Source organism: Corapipo altera, unplaced genomic scaffold, assembly GCF_003945725.1.
Source record: "Corapipo altera isolate COAL_440 unplaced genomic scaffold, ASM394572v1 1, whole genome shotgun sequence".
In the NCBI taxonomy this organism is placed as follows: Eukaryota; Metazoa; Chordata; class Aves; order Passeriformes; family Pipridae; genus Corapipo; species Corapipo altera.
The window spans coordinates 10,910,642-10,927,291 of NW_020884873.1; the positions used below are offsets into that span (position 1 = coordinate 10,910,642).

The 16,650-nt window shown below is 43.9% G+C and overlaps 1 protein-coding gene across 2 annotated transcripts in view; it reads right to left on the reverse strand.

Annotated features, from left to right (window-relative positions):
- HIPK2 (homeodomain interacting protein kinase 2) overlaps positions 1-16,650 on the reverse strand; it is a 123,542-nt gene that overhangs the window by 20,998 nt on the left and 85,894 nt on the right. The window contains exons 3-9 of one of the 2 annotated variants that reach the window (XM_027660778.1): positions 13,518-13,641; positions 11,263-11,382; positions 10,473-10,559; positions 9,236-9,420; positions 5,323-5,485; positions 2,491-2,710; positions 900-1,021 (exon numbers count right to left, since the gene is read on the reverse strand). In XM_027660778.1, the coding sequence (XP_027516579.1) occupies positions 900-1,021; positions 2,491-2,710; positions 5,323-5,485; positions 9,236-9,420; positions 10,473-10,559; positions 11,263-11,382; positions 13,518-13,641 (1,021 nt within the window). The remainder of the gene's footprint in view (positions 1-899; positions 1,022-2,490; positions 2,711-5,322; positions 5,486-9,235; positions 9,421-10,472; positions 10,560-11,262; positions 11,383-13,517; positions 13,642-16,650) is intronic. The other variant, XM_027660788.1, reaches the window with a different exon arrangement.

Consider the following 16,650-nt stretch of genomic DNA (forward strand, 5'->3'; position numbering starts at 1 on the left):
TAGCACCAACAGTCTTACTGCGGTAGTGCAGGGCACAGGCACAAACCCTTAAGTCTGTGGGTACCTGACCGCAGACCAACCAAGACTGAGTCAGAGGCATGCATTTTTAATTAACAGGTCACCTTTTCCAGGCTGCACGACTTAGTATTAAGTATACTCGGCGTTTTTTTTTTTCCTGCTTGTTATCAGCCAAGTTACCATGGCACCAAAGCAGTAGGGTCAGATTCACTGAAGCCAGCACAAGGTGGAATGAACTGCTCCTCTGGTTTGAGAAGCTGGGGTTCCCCTTGAGGATGTGCATGTGATCAGTGGTACCAATTTCTGACTGTTTTTCTTCTGGAAGGAACCATGCTTTTCTTGTGAGCACAATTCAACAACTGTGCCAATAAGTGCTGCTGACAAGGAGAGCTCCTTGCCTGTGGGGCCTTTGCCTCTGCTCCTTCCATCTCACTCATACCTGAAGACCAGAGGTGCAGCTCATAAAACAGAATGGTGGAGTCTTAAAGCATGGAAGACATTTATTGGCCACACACAATTCACCACTGTGACTCCTGACTACGAACTACCACTGAAACTGCAAGTTCAGGAGGATGCAGGAAGGTTATTATCGGTTCCTCCTCAGCAGAGGCTGGATACAGATTTCCCTGAGGCTTTCCCACTGATTCCAGTGGAAAACCAGAAAGAAAGAAGGTCTTTCTAGAAGCTTTTGCAACTCTGACATAGCCTTTGAGCTGGGGGAGATTTGGACATTTCAGAGAAAGCTGCAGACCCTTATATAGCTGCCCAAGTCTCCAAACTGCACCACAGAAGGCCCTTAGATAAAGCTACTCTCCTCAGCCTTCAAGAGCTAAACAACACAGTAAATACCTGCTGAGTTCAGTGTCTTCAGAATTCCTTACCTGTGCGAGGAGTCCTGGCTGGATCTGAAGAGGCTGGGCCCCAGGAGCCTGAGTGACAATGGGAACTGCGTTCTCCATCCGAACCGAATACCCAGCATGCTTTGAAGGGGAGGCTTGTAACCCTGTTCCACCAGCACAGAAGGTACAGCATTAGCCATCAGCAGCACTGCTAGGAACAGGGCTCTGGTTTTCAGAGGTGCCTAAAGGCACTCGCTGATGTCCACTTAAATTGCAATATTCAGTCCCTCTGAAAAATTGGGCTATCAGACTGCCACATGTTCTACCCCAGCCCAGAGATGTCCAACAAATGTTCACAAACATGATACATGTATAAGGGTGCAGAAAAGACATTTTCAGAGGTATTAAGGGAATAACTGAGTTCATATTTTTAGTGTACCTCAAATGCACAGCAAATATCACAATACAGTGTGTACAGGGAGAAAACAGTAGAGTGAATGGTTTCTCTTCACCATATTCTCCAGTTTGACAACAGAAAATGGTCTTTGCCAGCCCAAACCTATTGCTACGTGAGAATGCTATCTTTAGACCAAAGTGGGACAGTGGGATGGGAATCCAGAACTCTATACTCCCTTTTCTCTTGAACAGCTTCTTGGGACTCATATTTAAAAGGTTCTAGCACACCCCAAACTCCAATCACTGATTAAGCCACACATAAGCCTAACCAAGCAGCAGGAAGCTTCCCTCTCCACCACCTCAGCACAGCCTGTGCTGCCTCCTCTGCTTTAGAGCTTTCTCAGGACAGCAAGCTGAAGATGTTAGCTTATGTACTCTAGCAATACATTTCTGAAGTCAAACCCTTGAGATGCATTTTACTACGTAGAAGAGGTCTAGCTAAACTTCTCTAGTTCAAAAGAGCTTTGATAATCTTGCAGAACATTTAACAAGTGGCTAGAGACTGCTGCACAGACAGGCTTGTAGAACTGAAGAGTAGAAGTTGCACCAGCTGAACCGAGTCTATTTAGTCCACTTCCTACAGATACCCATCTAGTTTTCCAAATTGCTACAGCATGTAAAGTTAAGAAAAGGACAAGTAGATAATTCTGATCATCACCCAAGTTATCTAACAATGGTACCTACCACTATATACACAGGCAGAGCTATTTGCAGTGGGGTGGACCTGAGGGAATTTTACTCATAAATGGTCATGAGCATATTATGGGGGCAAACCCACCATGCTCCCTGCTGCATTACCCTCCCGAGTTCCCCTTTTAGCAATAGAATCACTGAGAAGTGATGAGCCCATTACGCACGTGCTGATTCATGTTACTGTGGGGGAAAGCTTTCAAGTTTACCAAAGTATGGCAGAAGAGCCTTCAAACTCTGTTCAGGGCAAAAGAGGACAAACATCATATATTCTCCCTCAGCCCCTTCTCAGCATCTGCCCTGTTGTTTTAGACCAGCTACCTCCAACTCATGCTGTCAGAGGTGCCTGCAAGATCCTCCACCGCTACAAACATTTCCACCTGCAACAACCTCACTGCTCCCATTTACTAGGCCAGCCTCCTTCCTGCCTAAACAGCAGTGGGGAGGGAGCAGCAACTGGCCAAGGTCCGGTGAGGCGGTTCCTTACCTTGGAAGCCTGGTGGGCAGACGATGAGAGCTTGCTGTAAGGGGTCGGGGCGGGCACAGATCTGCGCTGTTCCTGTCTGCAGGGGCATGCTCCGCTGGGCCACCGCAGCCATGGACGCCGCTGAGGGCTGGTAGAGTGCAGATTGGTAATTTAGTATGGAGACCTCGGGGTTGGCTAAGGAAATAGTGGCACTGGAGGAGGTGGGAGCCAGGTTGGTGGTCTAAAGGAATGACGGGAATTAAACAAAAAACAAACAAAAAAATGAGGGAGATGGGTACGTTGGAAGAAGCAAAATCCAAAAAACAAAAGAAAAAAGTAAAATAGTGTAAGATAAAGTGAAAAAAAGAAACCAAACAAAGCAAAACAAACAAAACAGCAAACCAAAACCAAACAAGGGGTAGAACAGGACACTGAGGAGCACAGAGATAAGGGCAGCGCTGGGGAAAGGAGCACAATCCACCTGAGTAACCACAGCTGTACCACACCACAGGGCCTCTGGCCATGCAGTGCTGCTGTGAACTGCTGAGAGACACAGCACATTCTCTAAAGCAGAACTGTAGCCCCATTTCTCACCCAACTGCCTCTGATTTGCAGTATGATGAAGATGGGGTCAGAAAATGTTACTATCCACAAATCATGTTGTTCACTCATAATGTACATAGGTCTAGGAGCTGCTCATATTTCTGAGGTAAAATAAACTCAGCACCTCCGTGCCTTGTGAAGTCTCATCCTGAGAGGGGAGATTCATTCCAGCCCTTTCTCTTAGATATCTTGCATCTAAGATGGCACATGCCCCTTGAATTATGTTTGGAATTTGAAGTAATCAGAAGGCATAACAGGTGGTAATACTAATACTTGCAAAGTCCAAACTTGGCTTGTCTTTAAAATCTCTTAGAGCAGAAACTCCAGCAGGGGATGTTGCAAAGCCACAAAAATCATCCCAGTGTTCTGCAAAACATCTAGAAATCTGAAGACTTTTTTCATTTGGACCGAGTCTAACAGTTGCAGACAACTAAACAGCTCTGTCACTGCTCTAAAACTATGTCCTTAGCATTCAGGCAGCCAGACTCTACCAGACCAGAGACCATCCTTCCCCTCTGCCCAAACATACCGGAAGGATTGCTAGACATAGGTCAGACACTACTTTCTCATGGCAAATGACAGGTCAGACAATGCTTTCTCATGGTGAATATATGAACCCAGGAGGAGGCTTTGATCAAGACTGGAGGAGACAGCAGACTAAGCATTTTGCACTGCACTGGTTGCTACTGGACCCGTGCTGCACTGCCACAGCCACAGACATGAAGAATGTGACAACAAAACATTTCTTCCTCCTCCTCCTCATCCCCTCTCCATGCAGAGGCAGCGAAGTGCAATCTGCTCTCCTGTGCAACATACTGAGCAGCAACCACAACAGCTCCCACATTCCTAATCTCAGAAGCTGTAACTGGAATGAGGCAATCCCCAGACGTTTTGCAGAGACAGGAAACAAAAGAAAGCTAAGACGAATGGTATGTTGAAGAGAATTGTGAAAGGCTTAGAGCTTGTTCAAACTAAAAAACCCTTCCTGGAAATATTTCTACCACTTTTTCTAGGAACACTGGAGATACTGGTTCTGCTCACAACACACACCCCTTGAGAGAATTCAGAAATCACCATGGATCTCCCCAGCCAACAACTGATCGTAATGTCAAGTGAGCTGTGAGGAAATGAAAGCAAGTCTGCATTTCCTACTAGCAACTGTGGTACTAATGGTGTCTCTGCCCTGCAGCTGGGGCCTAGGGGAGCCTGTAGTGTGCATTTCTTTAGTCAGCAACTCAGAAAGAGATAAGAAAGGGAACTGGTGTTTGCAACTAATACCCTATCACACCAAGTCATGACCTATCTCTGTCTGAATCTGCTTGAATTGTTTCAAAAGACCTTCTGTGATCACATGTATCAGGACCTGAGTCACGAAGTCTGGTTTTCTGACTGATGCTGGAACACCCTGTAGGTCTGTACGGACTCCTTTAGCTCCCTGGCTTTCCAAACACCACTTCCGCAATGCCACCTGCAATCTCTAGACTGAATCTTGAGCAGCCTGTTCCCAAGAGGCTTAAAAGACAGTAGCAATTTCTTGAGCTTCAGTCTCCTACAGTGCTCTCCCTGGAGAGTTTCCCTTCACTGCTGTAATACAGTACCGCAGTAAACAACTTCGTCTGCTAGTCACAAAAAATTTGTCAACACAGCACCCCCCCAACACTGGGACAAGTGAAACTAATGCAAAGCACTATTATAAAGCCAGAGCCCACTGAAGCAGAGTGCAGTGTGTTCACAGTGGGGGTATGCACACACAGTCCCCACATCAACTGTGGCACCTAGAGTAAAACCAATGCGAGACAAGAATAAACATTATCATTAAACTCTTCTTTCATGTTGATCAGTTACAGTGCTGTGTCTGTTGCAGAAGGGTTTAAATTCTTTTTACTTCAATGCAAATTTGAAGAAGTGCTGTAAGATCACAAATACTTCTGCCTGACCCAGGGAGTGAAGTCCTACTTGCTGCATTAAGGGACTAATGAGCTTTTCCCCATAGCAACTTCCAAGTAAGCAGGATTTATCACCCCAACAACAACATAAACAACATGGGCAACATTTCCCCGTCACACAAAATGCCACAAGATTACTGCCTGCCTGAAGAAAAGAGAATGATGAAAGGAGCAGAGGAAGGAGAGTAAAAAGGTACCATCTCTTGGCAGGCATGTTAAATGGGATGCTACTTCACTTTTCGTCTTCTAGACCCTGCTGACATAAAGGTTTCAAGCACTGTCTGCTTCTGATCAATGCCCTTACCTGGTTGTGGACTGTGTTCAGCTGGTTGTTAAAAGTCATGGTCAAGTTGGTCGATGTACTTGGGGCTACATGGGTGATGAATGGCGTCTTGCTCTGGTTCACTGTGTCATACATATTCACCCGCCGCTTGCAAATCTCCATGTTCTGGAAACAGGACTTGACACTGTGTAAGGAAAGGGGGGCAAAGAAGAGACAGAAAATCAACCAACCGACTAACACAGGTAACAGTTCATCACAGTGGCCCTGCATTAGGTCTCCACAGCAGGTCTAGCACTTTCTAGGCTCTTAAAGCCCTTTGCTGTTTTATGCAGGTCTCTCTTAACCAGTGATAGTCAGTTTAACTCTGTACTGAAAAGGCCAAGACGAGAGCAGCTGCTTTTGGACTCCTGGGTGCTCCCATGGGTCTCAGCACTGCAATACAAATCACAAGCAGCAAGTAAATTGGTTGCTCTTTAGGTGATGAGGCAAGAAATACAAAGTGGCTATTTCTAAGGACTGAAAGAGACTGAGAGCAAGAAAGAAAGAAAGATAAATACTAGTTTTTTTCTGATGGTTGAGCCTGAGAGGAAAAGACAACTCACGCTTTTGCCTCTGTGCAAGCCTAAAGGTAGTTTTACACGTCCTTTGCAAGGAAGAATTCTACTACTCTTGATCACTGAGACCACTAAAAAAATCTGCCTTGTTCCTTTCAAGAAGTAGTTCACTGAGAGCTGAGTCCAGCCTAGCCCTTAAAACATTGCCCCTGTCTGGCTAAATGCTTGTACAGATGCTTATCTTGAAGCACATGAGACCTCCTCTTGCAGTCAATGGGACAATTCATACTGAAAAAGGTTATGCCAAATCAGATTCATCAGTGCCCCAAGGCAATCCGGTTCTGAGGTTATCTCACACTGAGAATTGGATCTCTGGGGGAAAGATTACAGTTTCTTCCTCTACGCTGACTTTCCCTTAAATGTTATTGATATAGCAATGGAAATTTTGAGAAGTATCATATTTTGTGCCTCCTGCAAAGGAGATGAAATACTCTCTAAGTTTTTAGAGCTCACCAGGCATCTACTACATGAAACTGTCAGTATTTCATTGTTATAATTAGGATACCGAAGTATACCGAGGTTAACAAATAACAACACAGCAAACCTGTGCAAAACTATATTTTTAATAAAATCTCATTTTTTGAGGTCTAAAAACCAATAGTTTTCCCACAATTCCTCCATAATAATTGATTTTACAAATGCAATCTTAAGAGTCTGAAACTCAACCCCAAAAAGTATAAAGGCATTTATTTTATTTCCATTATCTCAACACAGAAAAATAGCAATTCCAAGTAGTGAAAATCAGCTGTAGCTGTAAAAAATCAGCTGTATGCTGACTGTTTTGTAATGATCTAAACTGTTAGAGGAGGTAAACATATCCTCACCTAATTTTTAAGAAATGAAATGTCCCTTCAAAAGGACAACCTCCTATGAGCCCTCAAGCTGGTCAGGAAGAGGACCTCAGTCTTTTCATTCCTATTTTTTCTCTTATTCAAATGGTCACCTCTCTTTTCCTACGAGTAATATCTTGATAACTGGATCTGGGCCATAAACACCTGCAGACAAGACAGGCTCAGGACACTGTGCACAGCTGCACATTATGAGCATTCACTTACAGAACTATACCTGTTAGTTGCAGAACATTCAGCAAAATCAAACACTTATCAAATAAATACAGAAGACTATTGAATTGCATTTTTTCCAGTCAAGTATGAACATAATTCCCCATTCGAAAAGCAGAAAGCATTGAAAAGAGTGTATATTCTCTACATGGTGAACTGTTACTAAACAGTTTTATATAACAAGGTGTAAGCTCTACTAATGCAACACCATGTTCTCTGTTCTTACTTTAAAAAAAGGGGGGATAAAAAAAGGCAGGGACAAAGCAAAACAGAAAAAGTCCGAGGCGTACTCAGCAGTTTAAGATCCAGGCAGCTAATTATGTGAAATGGGGACCTAAAGTCATTTTGTTGTCTGCTTACAAGTAAGCAGAACAGCCCATCTCGTGCTGCAGCCTCTCTGAAGCGTGCCACAGCAGATTCCTTCCAGAAGTTACAGCTTCCACATATTCTCACTTTCTCTGCTGCCCGATTTACTTTCAAGACAGATTACAACTCCCTGCATCTCTCAAGGCTTTGAAGTTTCTATTCTCCAAACTACAGGCAATCACAGACAAAATTTCCATCAACTTGCCATGCTGGTTACGGCTTATTGCTCTCTTTTCCAATCACTGCTTCCTACGTGGAAGGGCTGCGCGGGGTTACGCACCCGGCTGGCACAGCATTTAGTATTCAGAGACCTGATGCTGAATTCTTTACTTGGGTAAAATCCTCACTGCTATCGGCCCCAGTGATATTTTCAACCTTTCTGGGGCTTCGCCTCAGCAGCCACAAGCGAGCACTTCAAAAATGAAGATGTGGTTATGGTCTGTTGCGTTAGTGGAAAGATTTCTGACGGCAATGCATTAGGTCACAAATCTCTCCTATCTTACACAATCAGTTGTTGCACAGTAAGAAGGATTGTTGCAAATTAAGGGACTTTTGTCTATGACGCTCACACTGTTAGAAAATACTGTCATTTTTTATTTATGAATGGTTTTTATATGAAACTTACTTTCTCCCTGTTTAGCACAACAATCTCCCATCTTGTTTTCATTACATTTATCATTTACTATCTATTTATAGATAACAATGCTCCAAAATGGCTGTGCATGGTACGTCTGGGTCTACACAGATCTTGCACCCACTACCTTCTGGTAAGCAGCTGCTCTTATCTTGTGATAAATGTAACAAAAAGGCAGCTACAGCTCCTTCAAAGAGGGAAAGCTACCTTAAATGAACTTGAAATACCGCAGCCACACATACAAGCAGGAGAGCTGACACAGTTACCTGTTGCTCTGCAGCACTCACACACACATAATCTAGAGCTTTTTAATTTTGTACCTGAGCTCCTGACAGCCTTTAAACACTCATGCAAATGGCACCCAATGAAGTACAACACTGTGCTGGCAACTGTTCTCCTGTCAAGTGGAAGGGACAGCCTGCAAAAGCACCGTGAACTGCAAGTGCTGTAGAGCAGGATATTCGAAGCTAGGTGTCCTGAAGGCTTTGGAAAACTCCCACTATGTATCTACCTTTTTCACTTACACCTGAGACGCCTGGCCCTATGTGAACTGCCCAGGGGACAAGGGCAGTGGCTGGGTGCGGGTTTCCTGCACTTCAGGCTGCTCTGCTCCGTAATGCAGCCTTAGGAGAAGGGGCAGTCAGGCTCAAAGGCAATGACACTTCTTCACATCTCCAGCAACCCACGGAGCCCATCTCCATTCCACACGTGTGTCAGATGAGGTCACAGCGTGGTATTTAAGGTGACACAGGCAGACAACAAACAGCTGAAAATTGAACTCCTCGTCCTGTTGCCTACGCTTGTAAAACAGAGTTGCTGTAGAACAGCTTTTCCCTTAAAAAGCAAAGAGCCCCAAACTGACCCCTGCAAGATGGGAAGGTTCTGGGAGTAAGGGTAGGTTCCTCACTGCAGATAAGGCTGATTACTTCAGTAACAATCAGGACTATATTACTTTGAGTTAGACTGATAGTTTCAGCATTAATTGCATAATTTCTTCTGCATTTTAATGGAAAAATACGTAATTATTGAATATTTACATAATTAATGTAGCACACACTGCAGCGTTTTAAATGCCAAGCACCCACAACACAATTCTAACAACCTTGACTTGGCAATCCCCTTTTTTTTAACCAGGAAAAGATTAAAACTTAGGGTTTAAACATCTTAACAATGCCCTTCAGATACATTTGGTCCCCACCACAGCCAGCTCTTCCCTTCACCCTCCAGTTCAAAACCCAAGGGAAACAAAAGCCACGTACTGTGTGCTGTGAGGGAAATCGAGCAAGTGCGTCATGGTGACAAAAGGGTGGCTCAGAGTTTCAATGGGTGTTATCCTCTTATCTGCATCTATCGTCAACATCTTCTTTAACAGATCTATAAACTCCCGCCGGTCTGCCTTTTCCACCAACATATCACTTCCTTCCAAATCCGTTGTCATGTTTACCTAAAGGAGAAACGACAAGAGTGAGCGCCAAAGGAAAGAGCAGATGGTCAGGTCTCCAGCAAACTGTGTTTACTCCTTGCTGGAGCACATGCCCTGCAAGCCTCCCTGTCTAAAGGGGTAGTTGCTGAAGTCACACGGCACACTCTGGCTGGTCATCTGGCTTGTGCATGTCAGATCTCTAGACAGACTGTTAAGTGTTCAGCTTGCTTGGGTCAATGGCTAATGAAACACTTAGTCACCCTCCACTGATGATGAACAGCTTCCATGTGGTAGCAGGCAAGCTCTCATAATCAGTGTATTTATCATACAAAGTACTGTGCTATCAGATGCTTATCTATGTGTCCCGTGAGCAAGAGATATATAAAATACATAAAAATTCTCAGTAGGTTTATGAGAAACATCCCATTCATGTATCAGGTGCCAGGAAAAAACTCCCACATGTTATTTCATGCATTTATAAAGTCTCCCCTGATTCCAGTCCTCCATTTCTGCATCTTTGCTTATCAATGCTACCATGTCTAGACTTTGCTAGTACAAACTCCAGTGCTGAACCAGTTTTGCACAATGATTTGTGTGTTAGCACAAACTCCTGTCGCAGGAGTGGTCATGCTGGGATTACCTTTCACAACTATATGGAATTGACAAGTGAATTAGTACTCCCCATTCCCCCAGACAGCTACATTTTACAGAGAGTACTCTTCTACAGCCATGGTGAGTATTTCCAGTGTCACCATTTATCAAACAGAAATATTAAAGCACAGAGAACTAAGGGACTTGCCAGTGGTCACACAGAGAAGTACTGCATAGTCAAGAGAAAACACAGGATTTCAACACTCAGAGATGTGACTTAGTCATTTTCCAAGGCTGCTTTACTATGGCTGCAGTCACCCCTACAAAGCTGGATATAACAGCTAATTTGGTAGGCATAATCCTGGTATTTTTCAGGAGCTGGCACAAGTACAGGATGTGCAGCGAACTCATGTAATTCCCTTTTTTTAGTGCTGCCAGAAGGCATGTAAACAGTCTTCCTGGTTACTCACCAATGCTCTTACCTGTGCCATATCATCCAAACAGTTGAAAATATACTTTCTTGCTTCCTTCGACTTAATCCCCGTCTCTGCCTCATGATCATCTGGCGTCTGCTCAAAAAAGGACAGAGGCATTGACCAACACTGCCCTGCAGTCAGCTGTGCTTATGTGCCCACGTGTGCCTCATCCTGTCCTCATCAGAGACCACCGTGCCTCTCTTGCCTGACCAGACAACATCGATGTGATTTCTGCTATGGTTATGTGACATCTTTTGTGTCACAAGGTGATTTATCTATTCCCTTTCACTTCTGAGGATCCTCCCAACTATGGTGGGTGTCTTACACCCATCCTAGCTCAGCATCCTATCCTTACAGCCAGAAGCCCACTGGCCTCTCTCCCTGGGGGACTGCGTGCAGCCAAACACACTGGCACACGAGACTCAGGGCTCACCTACATTACTAGTGGTTTTGATTGTCAGAATTAAAATGCTTGCCTTTTTTTTCCCCCCCAATGCATTAGATATTAGAGTGAAGTCTGCCAAGGGCATGTTTCATTTAAACTACACACCAATCCACAGACTACTTAGAGGAAGATTTCCAGGTCAATTCTAGACTTAAATTTCCCACAAAGCAATGCTGAGCAGGTGTGTTATAGACCGCAGACTTTGGGGATGGCAGTTTTACCTTGGGCCATACCCACCCCAATGTCTGCACTGCACTGCAAAAAGCAGAGATCTAGGCTGTGAGGTGACCTGAATGTCTCCTCACTTCCAAGCAACTGCAAGGTAAAAGAAATAAGGAAATGTCTTCCTACCTTCAGTCTCCACAAAGGATATGGTGAGTCTGTATCCCTGTTGAAAAACCTCGTAGTCTTTGTCCCTGCACTTAACAAATACTCTGCTGGTAAGCCCTGTGTCTGTGAAATATAGCGAATCTGTAAGAGAAGGATGAGAGGTCACTGTTTGTCCTGTGAAGATCTCTGGAGGTCTTCCCTGAAGGAGTGCAGGAGGCATTTGAAACAACAGAACAAAAAAAAGAGAAAATGTAGCACGCAGTTAGACTTCACCCAAAAAACTTCAGTGCAAGGAATGAGAGGAAAGAGAACTTCTGTATGGAATTCCCTCTGTTTATCATGTACATCACTGGAAACTCACCCTTACAGCATAGTCCCACAAGGCCTAAAGACAAAGACAGGAAAGCCCCTAAGTTTTGGAGATCAGAGAAAAGATCCAGACAGCTATTTCAATGGGGTGTCTCATCACTTTGCACCTTTTTATGTCACTCTCTCATCTCCCAGAAAGAATTTCAACAATTTGCTATTTTCTCTCTAACTTTTGCTGGTTTTCCTTCACCTGAGTGCACAGTCTGTCCTGGGAGTAGTTTGAAGTTCAAAATGGAAGACTATGAAGTGACTATCTTTGAAATTGGACGAAATATACTCTCAAATGAAGTGACACCCACATGGTATGCAAAGTACTTCATCTCTAATGACAACTGCATGATGTCATTTATTATGTGGGTTACATCCAAAAGTATGATCTCATTGGCACCCACACAGCTAAAAGATACTACACATGTTTCCAGGATCTCCAACTTTTATTTTTTTATAAAGGAGAAAGGGTCTGTGATTACACAATTAAAGAGACACATACCTAGGGTGCCACATGAAACTTTAACTTTGGTATCTTCTGACTCCTGAACATTTCGTTCTGAAAAATTGCTGCAGACTCTGCAAAACTGCTCAAAACAGTCATCTACTCTAGAAAACTCCAGGGAAGAATGGAAAGTGATTTTTAGAGAAGAGACAGAGAAGGATAAAAAAATTAATGAAGGCATAAAAATCAGCTGCTGTTTCAAAGACTTCCAAGCACTCAGTGCTTGGAAACCATGCACAGTGAACTGTATCCTTCCAAGCACTCAGTGCTTGGAAGGATGCAGTTCACTGTGCATGGCTTCCTCAGCTCTGCTGCTCCTTAGGTCCATCAGAAGAGCTCATGCACCAGAGAGGCACCAAGATCCTGCCCCAGTGCTGCAGCAAGGGGCCAGGATCAGCCCCTACCCCTTTCCCAGCTCCCCAGGAGCCCTCCTCATACTTTACTAGAGGAAGCCTTGTGCTGGGCAGTTAAGCTGGACAGTAAAGGTATGGTGATTTCTTTTTCAGCTGTGTGTTTTATGGTTTTTGGGGTGCAACAGGGAAAGGAAAGAAATCCACTCTTCATGCTTGGTATGTGATTTTCAAACGCTTGTAAGTTTTTCAGCTACGTCTGATTTCCTTTGGAGTCACTAACAGCCCTGCTCTTCACTGCAAGTTATTTCCCCTGCCAAATATTACCTTTAGAGCTCTGAGTAAAAAAATACCAGTTTCAAAAGAAGAGTCAAAACATTTAAATTTATGAAAAACTTATTATCCTGCTTTTTTTTTTTTGGTAAAATTTATTTCCTAAAAGAAAAAAGACCCTTTACAGGCTGCATTTGCAGACAGCTAAGATCAGCCTGAAGAAGACTGTGGGAATGGAAAGTGTTCCACAGCCTTGACTCCAGCAGCCGCTGTGTTATCAGTTTTAGGACTACAAAAAGAGCACAAAAGCCTATAGGGAGAAAAAGGACGACAGCTTATATTAACTGGAAACCTACATCAATGCGAACCTTCTCCTTCTTGTCATTGCTTTTAATATGCACTTTCATAAAAGGGTTATGAAATGCAGCTGAGTTTGTGCAGTTTCTTCTAACAAATAAACCTTTATTCAGCCCTTGCTGTTACAGCAGAGGAAGGGTGCCTGCTCTGCTCAGCGAGGAGAGACATGTACACAGCTCTCCAGTCAATGGCAGCGTTGACTCTTGATTGAGATTTCACTTAGGCAGTCAGGTCTTAAAAGCCAGCATACCAAGCAGCACACCGGTTACCCAGAATAAACACCCCAGGTGGATAACGACAGGGTTGTCTTGGGAGGGTAAGAAACACAGACCTCTCATTAGCAAAAGTGAAAAAGCTGGCATCTGTTCACTCTGACAAGAGAAGGAAAAAGCACCCGTGTACTTACCGGGACCCAGGGCAATATCCATACCCACCTGATCGTACTCCGAAGCTCCCGGGTATAACGGCCAGCCCAAGAACAGCTCTGCAATGACACATCCCAATGACCACATATCGATTGCTTCACAAAATGGTAAACCAAGGATGATTTCAGGGGCTCTGCAAAGGAAGAGGTTAGAAAACATCAGCAAGGGGAGCAGACCCACTCAGCTGGCAAAGGGTGACTGGTGCTGATTGGGACACCCATGGAGCTGTGGCCAACAAGTGTCACTGCTCTGGCAGAGTGGAGGGACCCACTGGCCACCAGCAAAGTGCCTGCTAACCAAACATTAGTCAGTGAATATTTATCCTTGCAGAGGAGTACTATGGCTGTATACAGCCAAAAGACAGCCCTATGTTTTGCAGCATTTTGTAAAGGAGAGTGTAGTGGGTTTACGTAACTACCATTACTTTCACTCAGCAAGTGGGAATTTGAAGCCACCCACTTAAGTCCCCAACTCAAGGCTCTCAGGCCCAGCTCACTGTCCTGTGGAGAACTGAGCAGATTCCCCATGGTGAAGCATCCTCCGTTCACACAGATTGGTGGGTTCACAAACAGCCAGACATTAAATAATCATTATAGGACTGGTATAAAAGGATTACCGACTTTTTAAACAAATGGCTGTAACAATAAATCAGAGAATAATGTAATTAGATCTATTAGACCTAAGCTTTTTCCTCAGGAGGAAGTAGCCATGAAGTCTTCCTTTCCCAGTCTGTCCCAGGCACCTGATTAGATTTGCTTTTCCCTTTCAGCCCAAACAGTCAAAATGCAGTGGCACTCTGACTATGCATTTACAGTCGGCTTCAGGAGATGCCACCAAAGCACCTCTGCCCCTCCCCTTCCAAGGGGAATCTGTCCCACTGCTTGGGATAGTTTGAATCCTTCTTCACTGATGCTGAAAAGGTCTGTATGACGAGGTTAGACAAGCTCGCTCAACTCCAGTGGCCAAGGTGAGATGAGATGAATCCTGACCTTAGTGCCCCAAATGCCCTGTTTCAAAAACAACTTCTTTGTGGAAGAACAAAAAGGATTTTACAAATACTGTAAACCTTATACACACACAAACACCTTCCCTACTTTTCCCACCTCTGCCTAAATGTCCACATGCAATTAGGTGACATAGTTTCTACTCTACACTGGGATCACCGAAAACTTCTCTCCTGCTCTTTTTGCAACATTTCTAGAGCCCCAGCTTCTGGAGTCAGGTGATGTACAGCAGAAAGAGTAACTTCCTTTCCCACACTCCTCTAACTATAAAGAAAAAAAAGAAGACAGAGAAAAGAAACACACATTACTTTAAAACTTTCATAATTTTAAATATAGCCTTGAGATTTCTTGGGCCCTGATGCATATCTTGGGAATGCCTGGGGTTGACTATTGAGCAAATCAAGTGCCACCATCCGAAGCTTGAAATAGGACCCATGGTTCCCAGTTTCCCATCTGTCATCAGGATAAGATCTGACAGTAGTGAGATCATAGTAAGAATTACCAATTGCAGTGGAAAATATTATGTTTTAGTCACACCACTATAATCATGTGAAGACAAGTCTTTAGCCAAGAAACCAAGCAAAATGGGTAATTTTTTCCAAAGAAAGAAGCAAAGGCCTTGTAGCAAGAAGCCATGCCCCATTTTCAGTCCACAAACTTCCACAACTTTGGGTTGACTTGTAACAATAAAAGCTGCGAAATATCTATTCTCAAACCAGCAATGCAGAATGTAAAAATTTCAGGAAATTCTGGGATTTTAAAGTTAGAATACTTTGTGTCATTACCACAAAAAACAAGCCAGAAACTTAAAAAGTGGCTACCTTTAGCCCTCCTAGCTACATCTGTGTTTGTTGTCATACTCTACTGTTCTTTAGCCCACTGTGACAATATTTTTTTTCTAACACCAATTTCTCCTTATGAGGAAGGGGTTAATTTTCCTCCCTTTCTCCCTTTTCCATCATCCCTGTCATCCCTGCACACTACTCGACACCTAGACAAAATGCAGAGAAAAAAAGACAGCTATGGTGACCTGAATCTCATTACTATGTAAATCCTGCATTCAAAGCCATCTGCCTCTCCCTGTCTGCCTTCCACATTGTGAACGAAATGTCCCTGGTCACTAATGAGAGCTCAGCCATGCATCGCCCCCCCCCCCCTTCCAACTTCAAATCCCTCCCCCTAACTCAAGTGGAAGGAGTGGAGGGGTAGACTATCGATGGGATATTCCCAATGTTATTTTGTGGAGAAAACTCCCTGTTTATAAAAATCGCTTGCACAGCGTTCGTATGCAGCACACACCTCCCTCCCTCTCTCCCCACACTTATGCTGCCATCACCTCCAGACCCCGGCAAGAAGGGATGACCTAGAATTTGAGGTTCCAATATTTCTAATTCTTTTTTTTTCCTCCTGAGTCTTTGGCTGTCCAGTGGGTTTTCCCTAAAGCTGCACTTTCCAGAATGCAGTGATTAGGAGACAATTTCTTTTCTACACGCAAAAGAAGTTTTGCATCTCTGCTGCTGGGAAGAAAAGCACAACCCAGTGCCCATATTATTTAAACACATAAAATGCAGCTAAACGGAACACCATTCATTCTATTAAGCCAGACCTATCCTTTTAGGGAGGCAAGATGGTGAGACAGTTTTATTTTATTTTACTTTATTGAAAGCTGGTATTCGCATTACACAATTGAGCCTAAATGTTAGTTGCAATCTTTGCCTGTTAAGTCCCAAACAGATGATCATTTTGGAACAGTGATGAGAACACCTGTGAGAAGGGGGCCAGATCTAAGTGATATGGTGCCCTGTGTACACCACTTGCTGCACCTTTCTCCCAGACTTCATGTCATAACTGCGATTTTTCCATGGAAAGGGAGTGGCCCTGAGACAAAAAGATCTTGTTAACTTAATTAAGCAGTCATTGGGACAGCTTAAGAACAACAGGTATTGGACACCACACAGGTTCTCAGATTTTTAGCCAGTAGACACCTCCTGTCTGCTGTGTGAAAGAGAGAGTTGGAGTCAACAGAGGCAGTAGTGGTCTGCCAGTCTGAGATGGCCAATGCCAATTTTGTTTGAGGATGCTACAAGTTTTGCAATGAAAGAACTTGTCCATTGATAAAATACCTCTGAACCTCTCTT